The sequence below is a fragment of the Dufourea novaeangliae genome, unplaced genomic scaffold (genome assembly GCF_001272555.1).
Source record: "Dufourea novaeangliae isolate 0120121106 unplaced genomic scaffold, ASM127255v1 scaffold547, whole genome shotgun sequence".
In the NCBI taxonomy this organism is placed as follows: Eukaryota; Metazoa; Arthropoda; class Insecta; order Hymenoptera; family Halictidae; genus Dufourea; species Dufourea novaeangliae.
The window spans coordinates 101290-128384 of NW_015374427.1; the positions used below are offsets into that span (position 1 = coordinate 101290).

The 27095-nt window shown below is 34.1% G+C and overlaps 3 protein-coding genes across 4 annotated transcripts; 2 read left to right on the forward strand and 1 right to left on the reverse strand.

Annotated features, from left to right (window-relative positions):
• The first annotated feature begins 1807 nt into the window (after nt 1–1807).
• LOC107193046 (endothelial zinc finger protein induced by tumor necrosis factor alpha) lies at nt 1808–3795 on the forward strand. The gene is made up of 3 exons (XM_015582421.1): nt 1808–2486; nt 2553–3118; nt 3193–3795. Exons 1-3 carry the CDS (start codon nt 1808–1810, stop codon nt 3793–3795), a joined length of 1848 nt encoding a protein of 615 aa, XP_015437907.1.
• A 1020-nt stretch (nt 3796–4815) lies between these two features.
• LOC107193049 (peptidyl-prolyl cis-trans isomerase FKBP8) lies at nt 4816–16204 on the reverse strand. Of its 2 annotated transcripts, none has more exons than XM_015582424.1 (5): nt 16179–16204; nt 7874–8182; nt 7590–7789; nt 7217–7518; nt 4816–5226 (listed from the first exon to the last, which is right to left on the reverse strand). In XM_015582424.1, the coding sequence occupies exons 2-5, from the start codon at nt 8180–8182 to the stop codon at nt 4916–4918; spliced, it is 1122 nt and encodes a 373-aa protein (XP_015437910.1). In that variant the 5' UTR covers nt 16179–16204; the 3' UTR covers nt 4816–4915. The 2 variants fall into 2 exon arrangements, with proteins under 2 accessions (XP_015437910.1, XP_015437909.1); XM_015582423.1 differs by lacking the exon at nt 16179–16204 and adding an exon at nt 8581–8655.
• On the forward strand, nt 9341–25871 carry LOC107193048 (alsin). The gene is made up of 14 exons (XM_015582422.1): nt 9341–9794; nt 9890–11218; nt 11302–11868; nt 11948–12317; nt 12405–12606; nt 13013–13193; nt 13281–13447; nt 14052–14161; nt 14258–14469; nt 19759–20307; nt 25082–25258; nt 25329–25497; nt 25565–25747; nt 25812–25871. The coding sequence occupies exons 1-14, from the start codon at nt 9454–9456 to the stop codon at nt 25857–25859; spliced, it is 4605 nt and encodes a 1534-aa protein (XP_015437908.1). The 5' UTR covers nt 9341–9453; the 3' UTR covers nt 25860–25871.
• The last annotated feature ends 1224 nt before the right edge of the window (nt 25872–27095 follow it).

Genomic DNA, 27095 nt, shown 5'->3' on the forward strand with positions numbered 1-27095 from the left:
TTGGACCGCGGGTGCCACAGTCCCGCGGTCTCCACCTCTCCCTTTTAGTCGCCTCTTACGACAGGCAGGGATTACCGTGGCCGTATTCTCTATTCCCCGGTCCACAGGGATCCCGGGATCGCTAGCCCAGACCTAACACAGGCCATCATTCAGTAACCTCCTTTCTACGGTAGCTGGGACGCAATATCTCTAGCGTCCCTCAACACTACAGCAGCAACCCAATATACCCCATCCCGTATCCATACATACAGATCTCAGTGACATGGAGTCACAGACTTCTCTTTCTAATGGGGCTGTTGGTAGGGGATTCTCTTACGGCTGTGTGGAGGCAACACGTCCTGTGGGCCATGTTATCCCGGTTGACGTTATTTTGGGTCCTTGCTCCTACTCCCGCCCTAAGGCATCAGGGTGTGTGGAGCAGGCCGGGGAAATAAAGGAGAGGAACGAATAGGAGGACGAAAAAGTGAGATGCGTTTCGGTCTCGGTGCCACCAGCCAGACTCATCAGCGAGGATGCAGCTGGTGGGACCTGCCCTAAACACGCGGGAGAGAGGATGATTTTTTTGAATTTGTATTTATATGAACGGAGTTAGGAACGAGTACTTGTGAGAAACACGGCGCGACGAAGACCTCTGCCGGGTGCTTCTCGCATTTACCGGCGGACCCACGCGTCGAGTGAGGTGCAAAGGAATACTGCACGCATGCAATGCCTCTACGCAGCCTTAGGAGAATCCCCCACCAACGGCCCCATTAGAAAGAGAAGTCTGTTACTCGATATATTATCCTCTCAGTCTACTGCCAACCTCATCCCTACCATAAGACCGCGCAGTCTATTATACATGTCTATGGAAGCTTCACTGACGCCACAGTCCAAATTGTTCCAAATCTTCCCATCAGCCCCTGGTGATAGAGACTTAACTTTACTCTAGGTTCCTGAGACACCCAAAATCCATGACCCATCGATAACAATGGCATCCGTAGTCTTATTATATCAGAATCTGTAGTCACTGCATCTAGTGTCATGACAGTCATGACAGGCATGACAGTAAAAGTCACGATTTACTGTCACGTGAACACGGACCTTAAGCGCAACTATTTCATAAAAGACATAAAGATATTTATTCTATAGCCCTACTATAATTATTATATAAATTATTGTGTATGATTCATTCAAAATATCTTAAACAATGTCACATAATAGAAGTCAGTAGTACAAAATACTGTCCTATCAACTATTTGACAGTCGGGTAAGAGTTAAGAAAAAGTTTCAGTATCATATAAATAGAAACGTGTGAGCTAAATAGTATTCGTAATAGTAGCAATTTATATTTGAATCGTTTGTATTCAATATTTTTAACTTAAGTAGTAAGTTAACATTTTTTCCATCAGGATGAATCAGTACTGCAGCAGGCACTTAATGCATTCTCTGCAATTAACAAACTCGTAACCCTTGATGATTTGTAAAAATGTGTAAATAGTCCCAAAAGTAAAGATTCAAAAACAAATTCTCTTCTGCTCTATGAATAATTCAAAAGCTGAATCAAAATTAGCAAACCCGAATAGCACTTGCAAGAGTTATTTAAATACATAGTGCAGACTAATTTTGACAAAGTTACATATTTTTCTATGGAAAATCATGTGAAAATGGATAACGCAACTATAAATTCGGTTATTCCATTTGTTAGAAAATGTATTTGGATCGGTGATATACAGTTACTACTAACCTTAAATAGTAATACAATTATGTATATAGTTTAATAGATTTGAAAAATCGAAACACGTCAATTAAAATAAAAAAATCTTTTATAATGGAAAAGAATATTTTTCCACAGATTAAAGATAAACCTCACAATCAAGGAAGAAACAATAATACTTTAAATGATGAGAATAATGATCGTAAAACTAAATTTGTAACATTGACTGGTCCAAACGAAATTACAATCAGTGGACTAGATATATTAAGTAAACAAATTAAATCATGCAGCCAATGTTCAATGACATTTAGATACAAAAGGCATTTGGATCGGCATTTGAAAGGTCATGAGAAAAACAATTGTTCTCATTGTAATGCAAAATTTGCTAGGCGTAAACACCTTGAAATACATTCGTTTCATTCACATGGGGAAAGAGCAACAAAATATTCTCATTCTTGCGACTTATGTCCTCGCAATTTTCCTAAACGTGCTCTATTGAATCATCATCGAGCAAAGCATAATTATGAAAACGGCAAGGTTTGTAGTGATTGTGGAGAAATGTTGAAAGCGGATGAAGATGATAGGGAACATCATTGTATCAAAAAACAATTTAAGTGCATGAGATGCTTACAAACATTTTGTATGGAACAAACATACCTAATCCATATTCAGAATCACGATAATCACAAATGTTCCAAGTGCAACGTTACTTTCACATCTAAAAAGAAGGTACATGAACATTACAAAACAGTACATTCGTCAAAATTAAATCATAATAATCTGTCAAATAATGGTGAGTTCTTGAAATTTCTGAGTAAAATACATAAAAGATATTCATAACAAATCATTTGTGTTATAGGTATTTACTTCTGTCCTGACTGTAGACGTACATTTCTTAAGAAGGATGATTATTCTCGTCATTTGGAATCTACTTTGCATCTCAGTAAAGTGAGCAAAGAGATATCCATAAAGAACATCTTTAATTGCTCAGTTTGTTCAAAGAAATTAATTTCGCAAAGAGCACTTGATCAACACATTAGACGTGTACATAAAAGAGAAAAAAGGTTTACCTGTGATATGTACAGTTGCACATTTCAATGCTCGAGAAAATCAGATTTGTGCAGACACAAACAATTACACATAGAGCAGAGAAACATTGTGTGTGAACAGTGTGGAAAAACTTTCACCAGTGTTAGTATTCTTAACGATCATGTTCTTTACATGCATAATAAAGAGAGGCAATTTATATGCGAAGAATGTGGTAAAACATTCAAAAGAAACAGTTTATTAAAAAGACACAAATTATCTCATCAACAATATCGACCGTTTGCCTGTATACAATGTAATACTGCTTTCAAGAGATCGCATCACCTTACCCGTCATATGGAAACTTGTCACAGTATTAAGCTTGAAAAAAAGAAAAAGGTGAATTCAGTGTCCACATTATTAAGTACTTTTATAATATTAACAGAAATATACATTTACATAACATTCAACAGGTTCTAAAACTCATGAAGACAGAAGATGGTCATCTTGTTCCAGTACCAGAAACTCCGAGGAAACTTAAACTTAAAAAATTCAAAATTAAGGGAGGAACTGATGAAGTTTTGGCATCAAATGAGAAAATATTGTTTTCTGATAACACGAATAACGCTCATGAACGTACCAATTCAAAATTTGAATCACAATCATTGACTAATTCTAATAATTTCTATGAAAACCCAACATTATCATTAGAACTCATTAACTTTCTACCCACTGCAGATTCTGTTTCTCAAATTCTTTCATTAGTGGATACTAGTGCGGAACAAATTGTCACGGTAGAGGTTACCAACCCCAAGACTTTAACGAATGATCTCATAGAACAATTTGAAACGAATCCTAATGAAATATTGAATCTTAACAGCTATCAAGATTTAGAGTTTCAGCATAGTATTTTAAACATGGATCAACATTTTTATGAACATTCTAATTGTTCTGAATTTTCTGTAGGAACTGTCGAAGGAGTATCACTTTTTGTAGATTCGAACATAAACAAAGTAGACACAATACCAATAGACAATTACTTGAATCAACCATTTCCATCGTTTTTTAATCTTTAATCAAATTGAAGAAAATATTTTATGAAACGCTCTAATCCTTATTTTTGTTTACACATTCTTGTAAATATGCTCACTTGAAATTACATACATTGCACACAAGTATCACGTAAAGAATACTTGAAACTAGCCAAGTGATTGTAAATCTAATTAATAATTTTGAATAGATCAACAGAAAAATGTCATATACTTTATAATAGTTAGTTTGTATCAAAATTTAATATACATTTAGAAACCTACAGTGACTACATGTAATTTCTTTCATGGTTTATTTACACTTATCGTTATTAAATTATATATACATTTACATAATGTATAGGGGAAAAAATACCTTGCTTACAGTTGCAAAATGGTGACAAAAGTAATACTTTTATTTGGGATTTACATTACCAAGGAATGTTAGATATATGCAGTCTCTGCTAACAAAACTGAATAACATTTTCGAATAATCAAACTTTCGATATAAATCTATAAAAATAATCGCATCTTATATGATTGTTAATTAATAATTGGAGTATCAGTAAAACGTATATAATAGTGTTATTATTTCATTTGTTCATGATAATATAAAGAAATTTGGCGATATAACGGTAAAAGAACTTTTCCTTAGAAACACGTTTCTGAGTTTAAAATATGGAGAATCTGATACTAAAGAATATAATATAAATAAAAGTTGATAGAAATCTAATTTACACGAATTATTCACAACATGTACATTCTTATTTTTCTACATGTACTTTCTTTTAACGCCACGTATACACAATCTAAATACCTGATTTACAAAAGTGAATAACAATTTTATACAACACAAATATGAATGTAATAAATAATGTACTCAATTGCAAAATCTTTTGCAGAATACGAAACGTAACAAAGATTCAATAAAATAATATACTCTAATGAAATTTGGTCAACTTTATATTCGTTTTTTCTATTTGACAGTATAGCATTAAAGCATCTGCAGTTTTTTCTACAGGTTATTTATCTGTGCACACACAGTTATTATGGACAATTGTAGTGAACAATGCACAACTATATATTAGTAGACTTTATAGTATTTACATAACTCATGTCTTACTTTTCACTTCCACTTACTTTCTAGATTCCATTTACTCTTCTTTTTTCACGAAACAAATCTGTATAAAAGGAACCCTGCAATTGCTGCAGTTGCTCCACCAATTAAGCTCCATGTTACATTCGATATGGCCATATTTTTATTTTCTTTCTTTGTGCTCTTTAAAGGCACATTATTACTTTTACGCGTTCCAAACATTTTCCGATATAAATTTTTTTCATATTGTGCATCTTTAGCGTTCTTTTCTTTCAGAATAGCTAATTCTGCTTGAATAGTTTTCGTTTCTGGTTCTAATTTTGCTGCCTGAAGTAACGTTTGATAGGCCAATGCATGTTCCCCCTTGTAATGCAAAATTTTTCCTGTAAATATGTTATAATATATCTATATTACTAAATGTATTGCTTAACATATAGAGTGTGCCAAAAATATGTGACCATTTTGCAAGTTAAGGATTCATTTCCGAGATATTAGAAATTGAAAATTGGAGGACTGACTTTCAGCGCTCTTATTATACAATTTTTGATTGCTGATAAAGGAACACAAGAAATAGAAAAGTGTATGCATACGTCTGAGGAGTTGTTTCATATATTCTTTCTGTACGGGGAGTTTGGAAATAACGTTCGCGACAATGTATACAAATACAACGGTAAGTACTCGAATCAGATTCACGTTACACGAAAAGTATCAACACAAATTGTTTAGAATCTGTGCGTACATTTTCGGACGTGATCTATGAAAATCAACGGATGGGACGAAGAGAGATAGTTTCATGAATTTTTCATAACGATATTGAAAGAGAAAATTTACTCAAATAATCAGGAAAATGTAAAAACTTTACGGGATAGTACATACATGCATTTAGTACAATAAAAGCTGAATAGATGTGTGGTCGTGTACACAATTCTGGAATGAGGACTGATATGTGTATTCAAAATGATGAAGACGTTTTCGAACATTGTAAGTAAATTACCATTAAGTAAACTGCCATGTGCATAAATGTTTACTGCAATTTTTTTTTTTTAATAATTATGTGTGCCCAAAATTATTTTACAATAAGTTTGTTATGCACTCGTGGAAGTGAAAATGCTTAAGGGAGTCGCACATGCTGTAAGCATAATTCCCCGTTTTTTAACTGTATGCGCGCGTATGTGTGGCCGAACCTCTAGCTATCTGTTAGGTTTAAACTGTGGGCGCTGGAAATCAGTTCTCCAATTTTCAATTGCTAATATGTCGGAAACGAAGCCTCAATTTGAAAAGTGCATGTACCAAGATGTCTCATATTTTTGGCAGACTTCATATACAGGGTGTCCCACCTAACTTGAGTACCTCAAATGTCTTACTTATTTTTTATGACAATAAAAACTGTGAAAGGAAAACATTATTTATTTGAAAAGGGCAAATATTGTTATAAGCAAACATTTTTCTTAGTTATATTTTTTTTAATTTCAAGGTCATCAATACTTCTTTAAATCGGACTAAATATTTTGGTTATTGTCATGTTATCAAAGGTATATGATAGCATGACCTTTATGTGACCTTCAGTAGGGAAAATTCAGAAATGTATGAGAATAAATGTAAATAATGAAATAATCACTACAGAGAAATTAGAAAAGAAAATTTATTTTAACAAATGTTAAAAATGAAACCTTTCAACTTCGATACATTTTTGTAGAAGATAAATGAAGAAAACGATTCTTTGATCCTCCTTATGTTTTTAAAAATGTATGATTATTTGAACCTTGACTAATATTAGCAGATACGTTTCTTATAGCCTCAATCTCAAACAGTTCTAAGCATGTACCATAACCTAAGTTGTAAACACTAGTAAGCTTCTGATTTTATTTAATACAATCAGTTTAGTTTAGAAATTCCTTATAATCAATTCGATTTGGCAACTATGAAAGAGATTGTGTTATTTCTGCAAAATAATGACAGTGTATACCTAAAGAGAAAAAATTGTTGATTTTAATTTATAGTCAGGTTGCAAAAGATTCAAGAGATTATTCCCACACATTTCTGGATATTTCGTACTCAAAGTCACATAAAGGTTGTGCTATCATAGATCATTGAATTAATCCTGACCTTAACTATTACACCACAATGATAAAAATATTTAGTCGGATTTAAAGAAGTATTGATGACCTTAAAATCTCGAAAAACATGACCCTGAGAAAATTTTTGCAAATCACAATATTTGCCCTTTCCAAACAAATAATGTTTTCTTTTCACAGTTTTTACTGTCGAAAAAAAATAAGTGAGATATTTAAGGTACTCAAATGTCCCACCGGACATCCTGTACATTATGAAATTGTAATGAACAATGTCAAATATAAGCTGTAACAACAATACCTTTTCTAAAAAGTGCTTTCACGTTTTGAGGCTGGCAACTTAAAACACTTTCTACACTTTTTAATGCTGCATCATACGCTTGTGTCTTCATTTGTGCTGCTGCTAAATTATTATATATTTTCATAGAGTCTTCCAACAAAGCCTGTAACTCTGCATCGGTGGTAGAGTCGTCAATTTCACTTTGATATGAAGTACGATTTTCTGTTGGTAATAAGAATTCTAATGCTCTTCGGTAACACTGAATTGCAAGTGTTGCTTCATTACGAGTGAACCACCAGTTTCCACGTTCCCGTTTCTTGTTTCTTTAACCGAACAAATGTATATAATTAATTATTGCTTTGACATTCTTAATCATTGGATTAGAGATGATTACCCAATTTCTTTCCGTTGATGAACACTGAGCTTCTCTATTTCCTTTTCCCCTTCAGTAGAAATCAATTCAACTGTGTACAAAATAATAGCAGCAGGTGGTATACTTGGTGGTTTTCCCAAATGACCATAAGCAAATCTTGGATTTATTTCGATTTCAGCAATTTCACCAGTATCCATAAGTGCTATTGCTAGATCTAATCCCTATTCAAGAATATAGTGGATATATCAACAATTACGTTAATTATTATGATTATCTTATAATGATATACATTTCAAGAAAAATACCTGAATTACTTCAACATCGCCTAACTGAATCTTAAGATTTTCATATTCTTCGACAACTGTACCGTCTGTTAGTTTACCAACAATTTTTAAGGTACATATGTCAGATCTGGTTGGTCGAGTTCCATGTTTACCCTTTCTTATAACTCTTTTCTTAAGCTGTCCATTTCCTAAAATATCTATCCATTCTTCAACTGGAAGAGTATTCAACGTTGTTTGGGTAATAGGATCATGTAGATCTATACCAAAATTTAATTCTTCTTTAATAAAGTCAGCTTGAGTTCCTCCTGGTTGGATCAGTTCATTTTCCATCTATAAAATTTCAACAGACCGTTCAATTTTCTTTGTTAAAAAACAGATAATTTTAAAATGACACATGTTTACCGACATTACAAGAACCGTTTGATCCAAAAGTATTCCGTTTTAAGCAATACCTGATTAATAAAACGTTACGGAAGATTTTGTTTACAAGAATGCTATTTAATCATAAGACAATTTCTGAAACCGCTAGCTTATTAAAATGAGCATTTTCGTATTATAACTGACAAATTAAAAAAACAATAAACATTTAATCAATAGAAAAATGCACACTCATTTGATAGTCGGAAAAATTTGAAGTAGTTTAGTATCACTATACTATAACTTCTTAACGTATTATAGGGAAACATGTTGAACATTTTTAGCAATTACGTTTGTAAGAAATTACACACCTCTTTATTTCAAATCTTAACAATGTTCGGAAATGTTAAAAAATAGTGTTCCAGTTCTGTTTCCTTACAAAATATGCGACACCGGTTAGCTTCACTGATCACCTGAAGTTGCCTAAAGTGTACTAAGTGTGACCAAGTGTATACCCACGTAACCCACGAGCAAACGCGGCTTCCATTAGGGGAAGAAGTGGCGAAGGGAAATTGCCTCCCGCCACTTGCAAAATTTGATATACGTACAATATGATTTTACGATGAATTACACTACTATTCGTGTTTGTAAAAATCAGTAGAAAAAACAAGAAATTCTAAAAGAATGATTTGCTAAGTAACATGTAGATTATAATTTATAACCATTAATTTATTCATTATTCTTCATTGTTTCTAATTATTCCTTCACTTTATACGTTATAACTCGAATTTTTGTTTTGATGTCGCTAATATAAAATATACAAATTATGTGTCGCGTGTAAAGAACTGTTAGGTTTTTCCACCAATCAGAAACGATCACGAGAAATCACTAATTACTGTGAAAAATCACCGTGATTGAGAACGAACGTGATCGAATCACAAGTGATTCACAAGTAGCAGTTCACGCCATCTCTAATCACGACAGATGACTAACCAGACTAACTACATAGTAATCCACAGTAATCCATGCAAATCCGTGCAATTGTCAGTTGTTATCAGACTACTGTAATAAGGAAATAATTAGTTTAATCATGTTAATATGTGAACTTCCTCGAATACTGTTAGAGGAAAGATCATTGAAACAAACCCAATCACGAATTACATGACAAAAACATTGTTGGCTGAAATATTGTCTCATAAAACACTTATAGGTTATGAAAACTAGTATATCAAACGTCTTGTAAAATGGAAAAATATATGCATTTATGGAAAAGTGTTGATGAATTATCATACACTTTTGATGACAAACCTAATGGTATCATTAGCAAATTGGTCACTGTTGAAGATCACATTTTTGTAACAACTACCACAAACAGTTTATATCATGGGGAGGTATCATTTATAGAAAACAGTCCTCCAACAATAGTTTTCAAAAAAGCTCAATTTGAAGTGGTTGACGTAGCATCTAATTCGGAACATTTATTTATTGTAGATAAAAATGGATATGTTCTGAAAATAAATCCTGATGATATGGGTATAATAGATACAATAATTCTAAAAGAAGAAGTTAAATGTTGCAGTCATGGGTATGCTTAAAATTGTTATATAATTTTTAAATTAATGTTTACTTTGGCTTCGTATTAAAATAATACAATTTCTAGAACCATTTATATTGTTACAGATATAAACAAGGAAATGAAATTCTTAAAGTAAAATCGGTGGCTGTCAGTGATGAGGCAGCATTGTTTGTAACAGAAGGTGGACAGCTTTGGGCTAGTGGAAATCAATCAGAAATAGATATCAGTAGCACAGAGCCTAAAAAAGTGAAATTTTTTGAAGGTAGAACTGTGTCTACTATTTCATGTGGTTCTAATTTTAATGTAGTGGCTGTGAGGAAAACAACAAAAGTTATGAAAAATGATACTGATAATGAGAATGAATTGGAAGAAGTTTTTGTTAATTCATGTCCTCAATGTATCAATAATGTAGTATTAAGTCCTACAAGTTTAACATCGTCAGATTGGACTTGTCAAAGTGGACTTCATGCACAGCAAGCCAGTGAATACCATTCAACCACTTCAACTAGTGCTTTATCAGTTACTAGTAAAGAATATGATTCTGTGTCACGTGCTGAAGTTATTAAAACAAAACAAAATTCGATAATAAGTGGAAATATAGAACAATGCTCTAATGATACTACAGACTCTGATAAAGAAGAAAAGAAACATGTTATTTTTATAAACACAGAGGCTGCAAGACAATTTTTAATTAGGCAGTTATCCTGGGTTTCATCTTATGGAAGCATTAAAGAAGACATACCCATAGAAAATATTGAAAAAGCAACAAGATTAATCAAACAGAATGTGTCCAGTGTAGCTAATTTGGTGTACGAAGGGGTGAAAAATGGAAGTGGTAAAGTTGTTACATTATCTAGACATATGAGTGGAAGTTCAGACATTACAGAATTAAAAAATGACAGTAATGTACTCTTAGAGGAACAAGGAGAAGAATGTTTGAGACCTAATTCCACCAGTTTGGCTCTTAGTTTGGGCTATGAAGAAATTCCAAAGTCATCAAGTACTGGTTCGTCAGAGCATGAATTATCTCAACATGGCTTAAATGAAAGAATTAATACATTAACATGTACTGGTAATAATATCTTGTCAACTGAACTATGGACATGGGGAGATATTGAATATGGACAGTTGGGAACAGGAGATATTATTAAACGTGTACGACCTGTTTTAGTTGCAAAGCTTAGTAATACAGGACTCAGAAAAATTTCATGTGGTGCATTTCATATACTTGCATTAACATTAGATGGAAGAGTCTTTGCTTGGGGAAAAAATAACCGTAAACAAGTGATGTTAGAACCAAATGCTTATCAAAGTTCTCCTCAATTATTTACCACAAAATTATCATTAAATGAGAAGGCTAAAGATATAGCAGCTGGTAGTTTCCATAGTTTAATCTTGATGCATCATGGTTTATACTTCATTGGACAATCAAGGTAAATAATTCATTCACAAGTTATGTAAGCAAAATGTTAAGGTCATTCTTTTTGTTTATAAAATTTGTTCATTATGATTTCAGTAAAGCTGGAGAAATGTTTCATCTTAACACTGAAACAAATAATGAATGCAGTATAGCTCAAATTTTTTGTTCTGAAGAATACAGCTGTTACTCTGTGATTAATAAACCTCCAATAAATATTTCTGAAGATTTGATAACAGACCAAATCGTTTTGGAAGAAATGTTGATTATTTATAAAAATTTAATTAAGCCACTCGAAGAAAAAGAAAGTGCTATGCAAGAATTGAATGTGTATGAAACATTATGTAGATACTATAGAGAATTGTTAAGTTTCAATGCATTAAATGTTACCAGCTTGTGGAATTATTTTAATCATATTAGCGAAGCATATGAAGTTACAGCTATTGTTAACGTTGAAGAATACATTACTGTATATAGGTATTACTTAAATACGATATGTGATGTTATTTCTTTAGGCGGTTTTACATATATTGAAAAAATAATTGAAATACCACGAATAATAACAATTTTGTTTGCAAACAAATTAAAAGGTTCTGAAAATAAAACAATTACTAATGAAATTATTATCTCTATGGCATTACAATATCCATTACATAAGTTAAATAGGTAAATATTTAGGCATACAAGTTATATTTATATCTAGCCAAAACACTTTTATTTATTAATAAATATTATGTTTATGTAGATATAAAAATATGATTTTGAATTTGATAAAGTGCAATGGTACAAAAATGGGTATAGAACGATTGCAAGAAGCTCTAATAAAATGGGAACAAATATGCGAGGAACAAGATAAACTACATAAAGAAGCTGAAGCAACAAAGTTATTTTGGGAAAATTCTGGAAAATTAGGGGAATTATTGAGGTTTCCTAACAGAAGACTTGTAAGAGAATCACGAACGCATCCAATAGCAATACTGAACTCTGGAATATTCTCTACCCATTGGTTTGTCTTGTTGACTGATATATTTATTCATGTTATTGGAACATCTCACACAGTTCATCCACTCCAAACCTTATGGGTAGAACTTTTACCAGATTCCGAAACTGTACAAGTATGTTAAACCAAATTCTATGAAAATCAATCAATCCAACATTTGTAAGTAGCTTACACCATAATTTATTGTGTGTTTATGTTTCAGAATGCTATATCAGTAGTAGCACCAGAAGACACATTTGTATTATATACTCCAACACCTTGTGAGCGTAATGAATGGTTACACGCTTTCCAGAATGTTATAAAATGTAGTCTACGAAGGGTTGTTGGACATGGTCCCCCGGTAGTGCGTTCTAGCTCCTTCACTTTCACAAAGCGTAGTGTTTTCAAAGATGCAAAGTATACTGGTTCGTAAGTTATTATTTATAATTTTGTATATTTCAAATTTTATATGGCCTTTTGCGTATCAAAATAATTATAATCGAAATAATAAATTTATCAAAACTGATATTCATATTTCTTACTGTTTTAACTATTAAAAAGTCACTTTAATCTGAATTATTTATAAGTAAACATAGTTGCATACTTTACTTCCTATTAGTTTTTGTAATATTTTTATGGTGAAATTTATGATAATAATGATAGATAGATGGATGGATGGATGGATGGACGGCGGACGGACGGACGGATAGATAGATAGATAGACGTATATATGTAGGGTGTCATGTAACTGGAGATACCACTGGGTAGGGGTGATTCTATGTGCAAAATTAGTCGGAAATATAGAATAAAATTTGTGTATAATATATATAGGGCATTGGCTAAATGGTAAGCCACATGGTGTTGGTAAAGTAGAATGGTTTGATGGCCGTATATACACAGGACAATTCCACAAAGGTGTTATTCATGGTACTGGTAAAATGGAAATTCCATCACAAAGTATATATGAAGGACAATGGAAAGATGGTCAACAGAATGGATATGGAACAATGAAGTTAGTTTTCTAAATAAATATTATAAACATCCCGAATTTGAAGTTACATGCAGCATAATATGCAAAATAAAATATAAAATATTTTAGGTATAATAACGGAGATTTTTATGAAGGATATTTCAATGATGGATTACCACATGGTCATGGTGTTAAAAAAGAAGGTCACTTCATGGCATCTGTAGCATCCATTTATATTGGAGAATGGGCAGCAGGTGTCAAGCAAGGCTATGGAATTATGGATGATATTATGACAGGTACAGTAGTACACATAAAGTGTAGAGAAAGTTTTATTTCTGTTAGACAAGTAAAGATTCACTAAATTCTAAAGAAAATTTTTGTATACATAGACACAAAGGTTTACGTCAGTAATCAATAAAATACAGTGTTAATTAGTTTCATTAAATCGTCGGCATATGCTGTTGATAAAAATAATAAACGAAGATGAAATACTGTTTTCACTTGGTTAGCAGCAGCTATATTATTTGATCATCATATTTAAAAAGCAAGTAAAATATTGGACTACCGGTTCAGATATATAGGTCCATGCTTATGTACATATGTAAATCCAAATCCAAAAAATACAGTTATAAGGAAGATAATAAATCTTTGAATGTGTTAGTGTTATGTCGCAATAGTTTTGTATACGTGACGATTTTTCCAGAGGCTTACCATGAAACTTTCAACTAATAGACAACAAAATTTTATGTTTCAATTTTCGATTTTACAAAATTGACATTTTCGTTGTAGCGGGGTATCGTAAACCAAATATAAGGACAAACCTGCAATAAACCTTTGTGTATATGTACATATATAAGTGTTCCAGTAGATATTAAATTATTAAGTAATACGTTATTGTAGGTGAAAAATATTTAGGATCTTGGAGTAACGGTATGAAACATGGGTGTGGTTTAATTGTAACTTTAGATGGTATTTACTATGAAGGAGTCTTCATGCAGGATGTTTTAACGGTAAATTAAATATTCTTTTAAAGACTAAACATTTTCGAATCTATAAAAGTATAAATTTCGAAGAAAGTCAAAGGAAATATATTTATTTAATTGAAGGGTCATGGAGTCATGGTATTTGAAGATGGTACTCATTATGAAGGTGAATTTAAATCTGCTGGTATTTTCTATGGAAAAGGTACATTAACATTCCGAAGTGGCGATCGATTAGAAGGCAATATGAATGGAGTATGGAATGAGGGTGTAAAAGTTATTGCAACATTACATATGAATAAAGCTAGTGGGAATGTACAAACTAATTCAAAACCGATGTACGAAATTTATACAACAGTAAATGTACAGGGTGTCCAAAAATTACATGTCGCGGCTACCATAGCTAGATTTTACACCTTTGGTTCGGTGGAGATTGAACTAAGAACGTTGCTGCAAAATTGACCTTGGCCTTGAATTTGAAGGTCAAATTTGTTTATCATTGCATTATATTCTACTCATCGCAAGCATAAAAGGTCTAAAGGAATAATTCATTTTAAACTGATTTTATTTATAATATGTTGAATCTCGCAGCTCGTTACGACTCAGATATCATGATGTTGGCGAGGCAGTAGGGATATTTCATCTTTAACTTTATCTTTCATTCGAAGGCTTTGAATAAAAGTTCGAATGAATTTCGGCAGCCTACATATTCGAACCGTCGAACCCCGAGCGTCAACAACCTGGGGTTGACAGTGGGCATTTAAAGAGAAACAATGTATGCGGACGACGCTGTGACGAACCCCGTCCCCATATCGTGCGGCTCACCGTTAATCCTTTCGTGACCAAATTATTGTTTTTCTGAATTTGTTGTATACCTACCGGTCTCGCATTTAAGTCGCAAAGTACTGCGCTTTTTTTCAAGACGAGGCATTGCATAACATTGTTTCACTTCTTTAAATGCCTAGTGTTGACCCCAGGTCATTCGAAAGTTATTCGAAGTTTTATTCAAAGCCTTCCAACAAAAGATAAAGTTGAAATTTAAAAATGCCTGCTGCTTCACGATATATGAGTTCTATTTGACTGCGAGATGTAAATATATTATAAATACAATCAGTTTTGAAGTGAATGGAACTTTAACATAATTTTGTAAGAGTACGGTTGAATTCCACCTATGGTTCCTTTCAGGCTGTTTATCCCAACGATGAGCAGAATATAATGCAATGATAAAAAAAATTTGATCTTCGAATTCAAAATCAAGGTCAATTTTGCGGGAACGTTCTTACCTAAATCTTTACCAAACCGAAGGTGTGGAATCCGGCTATGGTAGCCGCGACATGTAATTACTTGACACCTTGTACATTTATACAGGGTGAGTCTCGTAACATAACGACTTCAAATAACTCGTATATTATATGCTATTCGAAAATATGTTTCAAACAAAAAATTCATGGCTTCCACTCGTGTAATAGATTTGTTGTTACTTTGCCTTTGCCAATCTCCTTCATGATTCTGCCCAGAGGCTCTGCCTGCAAAACCCAAGCCAAATGCGGCAACAGGTAGCTATGGATTTGTAGACAGATATGTCACTATTTCCTGTCAATGTGCTGCCGATCTGCACGCAACAGGTTATCAGGGTAGCTTTGTCAGTCCATAGAACAGTGTGTACAAATGTACCATTTGTATCTTGTATCCGATGCAGAAACCATTCACAAAATTGTACGCATTTCTGAAAGTGTCGTCCATATAGCTCCTGATGTACTGATAGATGATACGATTGAAATATCGGAGAATGAAAAGTACGTGCCACACTACTCTGATTAATGTCTACACTATGTGAAAGTGTAGCAGGATAAGGTGGTTAAAAGTACTCTTAGACCGATTTGGACATGTAATATACCATTCGATAGCTTGTTAAGAAAAAAACAGTCTGTGCCAAGTTTCAACCCTCTATCTCGATCAGTAGGGTAATAATAGGGAAAATTCGGATTGTCGGATTTTCCTCTAAATTAAAAAAATAATAATCAAGAATAAATTGAATAGAACTCACCCTTTCGGAAACCCACTTGCAGCTTGTAGACCTGTGTCAGTAGGTCACTGTACCGATCATAGCTGGTCGCAGGTATACGACACCACCGGAAAACGTATTGACAAGTGCGGTCGGATCAACGCACTGATGGTGTTTATTTCACTGTACGGTCATTAACACTACACTTGTCAGAATCATATTATTTACTTTAAATAGTTTTGTTATTTATCGTGTTGCTCCTACGTTAATTTATTGTTATAGAGGAATGTGTTGTTCCTACGTTAATATATTGTTATAAAGGAATGTGTTGTTCCTACATTAAGAAAAATACCAAAATATTCGTGCGCCGAATACATGTTTACTTTCACTGAATGTCACGAGATACTGTCTGAGATTTTTCTGAAGGAGCTTCTTCTACCCCCAAAATTCCGTAGTAAAACTTTAGGTGGGAATATGTTAGGACCAATGATAATTTAGGACGGTTAGATGAAAGACAAATGCTTTTCATCTCATTGAAATAATCTGGATTTCCGTACGTACAAAATTATTAATTACACTATACATTATAATTATATTATTATTTTTTTATATTTGTGTAAATTATAAATTATCATTGACACTTTGATATTGTTTTTAACCTTATTGAATTTAAAAATGATTTTTGAACTTGAAAGAAATTTATTCACAAAAGTTAATCCTTCTCGATTGAAACGATATAAGAATCAACTGAATACGATAAATAGTTTTCGAGATATAAATTCATAAGCACAAGCCATTTTCACGAAAAATAATGAAATTCAAAAGGCTGTATTTCTTGAACAAATTCTTGTGAAATTGTACGATGGCACTTCTGCAGAACACATATGCGTTAGTTAGCGTCAATGTCTTTTAAGTGGAGTCGCAAGCCGATACCTTGTAGCTCAGGGACCGTTGGAAAATTTACAAGGGTTTTTAGCCTACGTGCGATCTTGAAGGAGGGTCCGTGAGATGAAACAGACCTGGCGTTGCACGGTCGCGAAAGACCACGGTGGGTCTTTTGGCTATTGATGGCTTACAACCTACAGAAACGTTTTTGTGAAACAGATGCGTAAAAGTTAGATATGGCCAGCAGTCCGATGTTGCGTTGCCTTACGAGTAAGGACATTGTTCCTGGAGGATTTGGCTGGCACTCTCGCTGGTAAATTTATGGGATTTCAAGGGTGGTTTTGAGAAAAGCAGTTATTGTCACGCATTGGTTTTTTGCCCGCTCGCATCTTGCGAGTTGCGTGACATAGGCAGTCCACAATCGGGAAACCGTCCTAAATTGTCATTGGTCTTAAGATATTCCCACCTAAAGTTTTACTACGGAATTTTGGGGGTAGAAGAAGCTCCTTAGGAAAGATCTCAGACAGTATCTCGTAACATTCAGTGACAGTGAAACATGTATTCGTCGCACGAATATTTTGGTATTTTTCTTAACGTAGGAACAACATATTCCTTTATAACAATAAATTAACGTAGGAGCAACACGATAAATAACAAAACTACTTAAAGTAAATAATATGATTCTTACAAGTGTACAGTGTTAGTGACCGTACAGTGAAATAAACACCGTCAGTGCGTTGACCAAACCGCAGTTGTCACTACGTCTTTCGATGGTGCCGTATACCTGCGATCAGGTGTGGACTAGGCGCTACCCCGCCAGAAATCACTTGGGTCATCAGCAGCCAGGATCGACACAGTGACCTACTGACACATGTTTTCACGCAGCAACTGAACTTCCTGGTCAAAGGGTTGACATTCTTTCAAAATTTCAAAGAGTGTTAGGTAGTCAGTGTTAGTGGCCGTGTGACGTGACCATTTAGTGCGTTGACTCGACCGCACTTGTCAATACGGTTTTCGGTGGTGCCGTATAAATGCGACCAGCTGTGCACTAGCTGTCACCCACCATAAACCATTTTGTCCGTCGATGAGCAGGATCGGTACAGTGACCTACTGACACAGGTCTGCAAGCTGCAGGTGGATTTCCGAAAGGGTGAGTTCTATTCAATTCATTCTTGATTATTATTATTTAATTTAACGCAACCTATGACTTTTTCACGGCAATAATTCTGCAAGTTTCCGTACGTACATTTTTCCTCGGGTTTCTTAAAGACAATTATTTGTAATCAATATCACTGTAACCCGTTACTGAACTACGGATTTTTGTCAATAACGAACTACGATCACTGTTACATTACCTTTTCGTTAATACGTTATTTGAGAAGGAAATTTATAATTTAAAACAATTGTGTATTCGTCTTTTTACGTTACACATGATTTTCTTACATTTATGTTTCATTCATTCATCACTTTAAATGACAAACGAAAGATGATAAAAAGTTCGATTTGTTATGTTTTTCTTATTTGTTATTATACGTCGTTTCCTGGGATTCATGCCAACTTGCTTGTTCGGAGCGTCATAGTACAAGCGTAGCCGCGTAGCCACCGCTAGCGCGGGAACTCGGCCGGCAAACTCGCGCTCTGATTGGTCCGGGTTTTTCGTTAATATCTCGTTAACGAAGCCGCACCTAATATTTTCGCTAAGGACAAAGTGGTTTCAAATCACCCCAGCAACCCCTCATTTTCTGGAAGAGAGGCACTTTTGAGACACCCTGTATAGTGCCACCCACCCGTGACTTCATATTCCACTGCCAACTTGGTTTTTGTTTTTTCAAGCAACTCTAGCTTTTTTTGACGCGCTTGTATTACGATGGTTGACTTCCACGATGCGCTCTCAATCTCTCAAGTTTTCATATATGTACTGTGTTTACGATTTCTTGTACTTCTAGATTTAATATTTCGAATGCTACATACGGTCAGCGTGTTAGGGTCATTTACATGCTTGCAGAATCTATACTTCTGTGAATTTTGGACTGAACCTTTGAAATAGCATTCTTGAGATGTCATACGATGAAAATACATAATAAAAAAATCGATTTTTCCAAAAATGTTGATCGAAGGGTACCCTTGAAACTGCCACTTGTTACGCCTTAAGAATTTGAATGCGGTAACTGATTTCGGTCAGAATACTTAGCTTCGTATAATATTTTAGCGCTCATAACATTTTTATCGTACGCACCATAAATAATTATCATATTGTATTTATCACTGTTACTGAACATCGTAATAAAAGTATACCTTTCTCAATATAATTTTTACTGAGCTTAATAGGTATTTCATGTTGATGATGTATCCCATCTAACGCGGATTGTGTTTACAAACATGATCTGCCACCGTAAAGAACGTTGTGTTAACAGTCACATTGACTGAACGTGTTTTCTAATAGATGATAATTTACTTGAGAGTAATTATTAATTTTACACCATATTTAGTATATTATTTTGTTACGCAGAATTTGACGGTATTAAGCATTTGAGTTAAAAAAACTCAAGGTGATCTTCATATCTTGATAAAAAGAAAAATAACAATAAATCGATTACAGTACGGTATGCCACCTTGGAAAACATGCAACTTTTGTTTGAAACATTTTTTCATATAAGAAATAATGTACAAGTTATTTGAAGTCGTCATGTTACGAGACTCACCTTGTATGAAAGTCATCTTTACCTTTTTGTCATAGGTCATTTGGGAAGTTATGTGTATCACCGGATCAAAAATGGAAATCTATATTTAGGCATTGTTATCAACAACTTGGTATTCTTGAACCAGATTCGAAAATGGCGGACAAGTGTCTAGAAACGCAACGAGTATGGCGAAATGTTGCCAGCATAATAACAAAATCTCGTCACAAGACAGTACAACGAAAAAATGTTCTGACACATATGCCTATTACGAACGAAACCAGGGACGAAGTTATTGACGAATTAGATAAGATTCCTTGTTTTGGAAGAGAAAAACTAACTGCTCAGTGTTATAACGAAGTCCATAGATATTTGTTTAAGGCTTTTGAGTGTGCACATCATCCATTAGGTGCTCTTTTAACAGAAGTTTCTGCTGCGTACACAGCTACATATGGTGGCGTGAGAGTTCATCCTTTGTTACTCAGTCATGCTGTATCTGAACTTCATAGTATTACATTAAGAATATATGAAGTAGTTACTTTATTGTTTCCTGCATTACCACATGGGAAAAAAGAGTATGTATTGGAGACAGAAAACGGAGAAGAAGGGTATGTTGGTTTTATGTAATTACCAGACTACAAGGTTTAAATATTTACAGCACAAGAGTTTCTGTTAAATTTATATCATCTTTTTTTTGAAAATTTTCCAAAGAAATCTAAATTTCCATAAATATGTGTGGGTCTTTCCACGCCAAGCGGATTACGCGCGTATGGGATTCTGTTAAGTGTGAAAATAGAGAGGGTTTAAGTCATCATTTCGCCGATTTCGAAATTATTTAAAAGATACGGATCCTCAAATTTTGCAATTTTCATCGATTTTTACGAAAACTTTCTTCAGCAAAGAATTCTTATCTCTGCAATTGATACGAACTTGGTTTTTGTTTCATTTTAATAAAAAATTATCATACTGTTTAATTAATTTTTGTTGTATAATTCGTTATTTTTGCAATGCAAAAATATTGAAAATATTTTTGTTTTTAAATTTGAACCCGAGTTCGAGTCTCAAAAAATTTGAAAAATATATGTTTATATTCTGTAATTTTTTTTCTTTAAAATTTCTTTTTTATAAAGGCTCTAAAATTGTGGTCACAGCAGGTCGACAAAGGTTACGGCGTTCGGCGATTCAGATAAACTTGTCGCGATGCACAGTGGAACAAAATGCCAATTTTTGTATAAAAATTTTAGAACTTTTGATAAAAATAAGATAGAGAATAAATCTTTTTGGAGGTTTAAGCAAACAAGTTTTTGTTCTTGAAAATCTATGTGAAAGTTAACATTCTTGAAGAAAATTGCGATTTTTCCGTTATAATTAGAGTTTGAATTTTTTTCTTGACTTCTTATACATCATTTTTTATAAAAGTTGACACGCTGAATTCAAATGTGATCGCAGTATTTGTCTAGAACGTCAGGATTCTATGAAAAATGCTATTTAAGTGAAAAAAGTCGATAAAAATCGGAATTTTTCTGGATTACATGCTTTGATAAAACTTTAGTTTAAACTTAGTTTGTATACATGCTTTGATAACAGATAAAAATTCTTTCGTGAAGGTGGTTTTCGTAAAAATTGGTGAAACTTTGCCAACTTTGAGGATCCGGACCTTTTTAACAATTTCAAAATTAGGTAAATGATGACAAACACCCCTTATATTCACATGGATTATAACATACTTCAATTTGCGCAAAATCCGGACATCATGTACAAAAGTCATCCACTTAGCGTGGAATGACCCACATACAGTGTGTCTGAGTTAACCTTTTTATTATGACGAAGTTAGGGTCGTAGTAGGTCTATCTAAATGGTGCCCTAAGGGCCCGGGACGCTTACGTTGCCACAACGGTAACCGTCAGAGCAACTGTGGCTGCCTCACTACACGAGTAGACGTTCTCTGTGTTTAACTTATTTCACATTTTCTTTTTCCCTATTCCAACATACTCTCTGTTCAACAGATCGCTTTCATTCACTCTCGGAGAGAAGTCGTCTGAATATCACAGAATGTAAAATCAACGGGCACGATATTGTGTCCTCGTAAAGCCATTAAGTTGTAAAGGTAGCCCCATTTCAGTAGCCGAAACTGTAATTTCAAACACTCGAGCATCTTCAGGACCGTGCAATGTCAATTCGGAATGGGTTACGTGCACTTTAATTTTTACCAATACAGTAATTACTATTGAGTAGGCGACAGCAGAGGCTAAATACCGTGTACTTTTGATGAAATATTGTAAGCAGAAGTTATAATGTCAATTCAGAAATGACATTTGCAGCCTGAAATTCACGCTGTTTCTCAGTATGTTAGGGCCCATTACGGTGACACTGGTATACAGGGTTAACCACGAATCGTGATCAATAGATATCATTAGATGTGTTCCGATGTACAGAAGAAAATGTTTACAAACAGTAAGCAAGAGCTCAACATTGGAACGCGTACAATGGCGTAGCATACGATACTCTTTGTAATATTACAGTTCGAATATTTCTTTAATCTTTTCTCGACCCAGATGAAAGAAAAAGTAACACATGTTATGTTATGATACTTACCGGAGTCGTCTTGAAATCCTCTAACAGACAGGTGTAAAAAAATTATAGGTGTATTTGCAAAAAATTGAAGATGACCTTGAAAAATCATGAAAAAAAAGAGTTGACAAAAAATTTGCTATGATCACGTTAAAGCACTCTTGAAACCATGCTATACCTGATAAAAACATTTTCGATTGGATTGTTAATAACAGAGTATTCTGTACTGATCACGATTCGTGGTTCACCCTTATACCCACGTGCTCCCGGAGTGCGTACGACAATTAGTGCGGTTACATGAATAGGTGACCCTACTAAACGCTTAATTTTACGAGGACACAATATCGTGCCCGTCGTATATACTGATAGGTGTCAAATAATTATAATAGTACACTGAGAGAACATTAATGATTATGTATGGTACATTATGTACAATGGCTTCAAACGTAGTGTTATAAAAATATTATTTAAGTAGGTCACACCTTCTTCATTAAAACAAAGGAAAAATCAATTTAATACGATAAATAGTTCCCGGATAAAAATTCATAAGTACACCCCAGTTTCACGAAAATAGGCAAAAATTGAAAACTTTAAATAAAACTTAAACAAAATATATATACCAACAAAATGATGAATTAACCTCCCCCCATGCCCCCCCTCCCCTTTCCGGTGGACTACATTGTATGTCATATTTAACAAAATCCTTGACATCGAGTACAAAAAGTGATCGATTTGGCGTGGAATGGTGGAGATTGAAGTAAGAACGTTGCCGCATAATTAACTGACCTTAAATTTGAATTATATTCTACTCATCGTGAGTAGGATACCAAAGGACTTATGGGACAGCCCAATATTTACATCTAGCAGTCAGATAGAACTCAAATATCGTGCTATTGATGAAGCTGCGGGCATTTTGCATTTTCAACTTTACCTTTTATTTGAAGGCATCGCATAAAACTTCGACTAACTTCCGACAGCGCGTTTATTCAAGACGCTGAACGGCGAGCGTCACCGGTCTGGGATCGACACTGGGCATTTAAAGTGAAACAATCTATGCGGACGACCCTCTGAAGAGACCGGTCCTAGCCTTGTCAAGAAATGCGTCGTATCTCACGGCACCCTTTTACCCCCTTCGTAACCAAATTATTGTTTTTAGGAATTTGTTGCGTCTCGAATAAAAGCGCTATCGAAAGTTATTCGTAGTTTTATTCGGAGCCTTCGAATGAATGATAAAGTTGAAAAGGAGAAATGCCTGCTGGTTCGCCAATAACACCATATCTAAGTTCTATCTGACTGTGACGTAAATATATCATAAATAAAATCAGTTTTGAAGTGGATGAAACTTCAACATCATTAGGAAGAAAGTAGATGGCAAAGGGTGGCGAGGTTTATATTAGGTAGTGGGATGAGGTGAGGGAGGTATTGGGTGGAAGAGGAAAATAGGAGGTGCAGGAACATGTGGATGGAGAGAGGAGTCGTGGGAACACGTATGAAAAGAGTGCATTGGATGGGGAGGAGTGAAGGGTTGGCAGGAGATGGTGATGGCGGTGTTAGGAGATGAGGGGGGGGGATGGATGAGGAGAGTGGAAGAAGTGGAGAGAATGTGGATTGGATGAAAGAAGAGATGAAAACGAGAGTAGAGGCGAGCAGAAGCAGTGGTCCAGGATAGGGAAGGGTGTACGAGCGAGGGTAGGCTAAGCGAGTGATAGTTTGTAAGATATAAAGGTGCGTAGGTGAAGACTATGATAGTGTAAGAGCCGATATTGTAGAAGAATTGTAACCCATAGGGAAACAATAAATTCCTATATATATTCATTTTTCTTTGTTTTAATGTAGAAGGTGTGGCCTATTTAAATAATATTTTCAACGCTACGTTTGAAACCATTATTAATAATTTACTGCGCATAATTATTAATGTTATCTGTACGTCCTACTATAATTATTTAACATTTATCAGTACATTCTCTGATATTCAGATGTCTTCTCCCCGAGAATGAATGAAATCTATCCTTTGAACAGAGAGCATCTTAAAAGAAGGAGAAAGAAAATGTAAAATCAAATGTACATGTATATGTGTATCTTAAAATCGAAATCGTACATTTGGAGTCCTTCCTTTGTTAGTAACGAAAGGGATAACTAAGAACGGTTAAATGTTTCCTAAACGAATGAAGATATGAAAATATTGTTCCGAAAAAAAGTGTCTGGTACAAAGGGGACATTACATAGTGGATACAGGGTTTGTCACCTAATACTGTCACCTAAAATATCTCCGTTGTTTTCAGTGGTACGAGAAAATATGTAAAGAAAAATTTTTTTGTTCCTGTAGTACAGTTATTGTGATAGAGAAGATTTTTTTCTGAAGATTATATTTTCTGAAATTTCAAGATCATCGTCATTTTTTAAATAGGATAACGTACTTTTATTTGTGAGCGTGCCTTTAATTCCTCGCTTTCGCTTATCAGTTGTCAGACTCTGGAACCTTCCAGAATTTTCCAGAGCCTCACACCCGCACACACATTCTCTCTTAATTACGCCACGTGCGTTGCGAAAATTCTAGATGTTTCAAAAATCAATATTATCGATTAGCGTTCCAGCTGTTTTAAGTCAATATGTTCCAGAATTTTCATACACAAAAACGCGACAGAGATACAGAGAAAATATATGTTTTGGTTTATTTAAATACACACGTACGCATGCACATTTACCCACCCACATTTTTTAGAATCAATTGTTTCATATCTTTACTTGCTTACCGTTCTTAGTTAACTGAATATACAGTTTTTAAACTAATTTTCTAAACTGCTTTATTAGAGAAATTATAAGTGCTACTGCAATACTACATCCAATACTATTACCTCGCGTGCATTATGTACTATTTGTATTATATGCTTTACATAATAAGAAAGAAGACGATGCCTATTGGGAAAGATTAATGAAATGGAATAAGCAGTCTGACATGACATTAATGGCTTTTTTGGATATCGATGAGTAAGTATTGATAAGAACACTGTTTGGAAACAAGAAAAAATCTTATACAAACTTATGAATGAAATTGTAGGAAATTTTGGGGAAATGCAAATATGATAAATCTGAATGAAAATGAGTTGCAGCACCAAAATGAATCATATTTCAATGAGGCAGTAGAAGCTTTGCAACAACTCAAAACCACGTTTTCGCCATTAGAAAAATTGTTAGTCGTCAGAAATACATTTGAACAAATGACACAAGTAAGTCAGTTTATAATAATTATATGTCTTATTATTTCTGTAAATTCCTATACTTTGCTTATATTAGACAGTACAAAAACAATTGGGTACCACGTATTTATGGACAATGGACGAGCTATTTCCTGTTTTTTGCTTCGTCGTTGTACGTGCTAGTGTATTACAACTGGGTAGTGAAATACATTTTATAGAAGATTTTATGGCACGTTCTTTACAAAATGGAGAACTTGGTATTATGTTTACTACTCTTAAGGTGAGATATCACTTTTCCCAAAAATTATTCGAAAGTCAAATGATTAAATATCTCTTTCTTTTAGGCCAGTTACTATCAAATATTACAGGAAAAAGTTAACGTAGGCGACTAAATATGCAAAAAGTCATATTTTTGTAAACATATGTAAACGAAAGAACAAATTTGACTAACTTCTCTTATGATAAATTGTTAGAAGATGAATGTAAGGAAGAAAAATTCAGCAAACCATAAAAACAGTACCTACTTTAAAAAGTAATATTATTAACACTAGAACTACCAAGCAAATTAAAATGACTTGTCAATACACTCTTACAACGACGATTAAAATGTTATAATAATACATTTTCTCAGAACTTTTATTACGCTATGAAAGTGAAGAAATTAGTCAATTTTTAAATTTCGAGCATAAAAAAATCGCATCGCCTCCACAGGAGCCTGCGACTGCCCGCCACTAGCCCGTACGGGCAGCATGCTCGAGCGGGCCCGGTTGCCTATCACTGGTTTACGCGGAACGCATATGTATATACAGCGGTAGTCCGCAAAGGGTTAAAACCCTCCTGTGATTCCTCCTTCTCTCCCTCTGATGGGAGTTCATTCTTAACGTGAGTGTTGTGTGTGTGCGTGTGGTTATTTACGTGTCACGGACGGCACGACAAGGTCACGGATACCATAATGGTATAACAATAATGGACAACACACGACGAAAACAAGATAACAGTAACAAGCAATAACAACAAGTAACAACAGACAACAGATAAGTAATTTTCAACAGAAACAACGATAATGAAAGGCTACAATGACAGTTGGTGATGCGTACTCTTTGTGATATCGAGATGTACTGATCTTTCCTTTAACAATAAGCCAGCTCTTTCTCCGAGGGTGGCCTCTTAGCCCGAGTCACGACCAAATTTATGATGCTACAATAGTATTGTGTATAATGTAATATAATATATACCGTATAAAGTAGTAATTATATTTAAACATAACGAAATAATAATGGCTTTATTACGTGTTTAGTAACACAAGATTTAGCCAATGTTGTATGTTTTAATCTATTTCTTCTACTACATACGCGAAACTGTATTTCCTGCTTTTGAATTTTTTTTCTTTTTTTAAATTAAACTACTATTTTCAACTAAAAATGAAGCAATAAACGAATTGTATACTAATGACATATGTAATAATAAATAAATAATAACGTATTAATAGAGTAATATAATAAACTCAATACTATGTAAATACACAATAAATTAGTCAAAATCGTTTTATTTAGTTAATAAAGATTACATATACAGTAGACATTCGTTTCCCGCGCCACTGTTATCTGCACGGAAGCTACGCCCCTTGC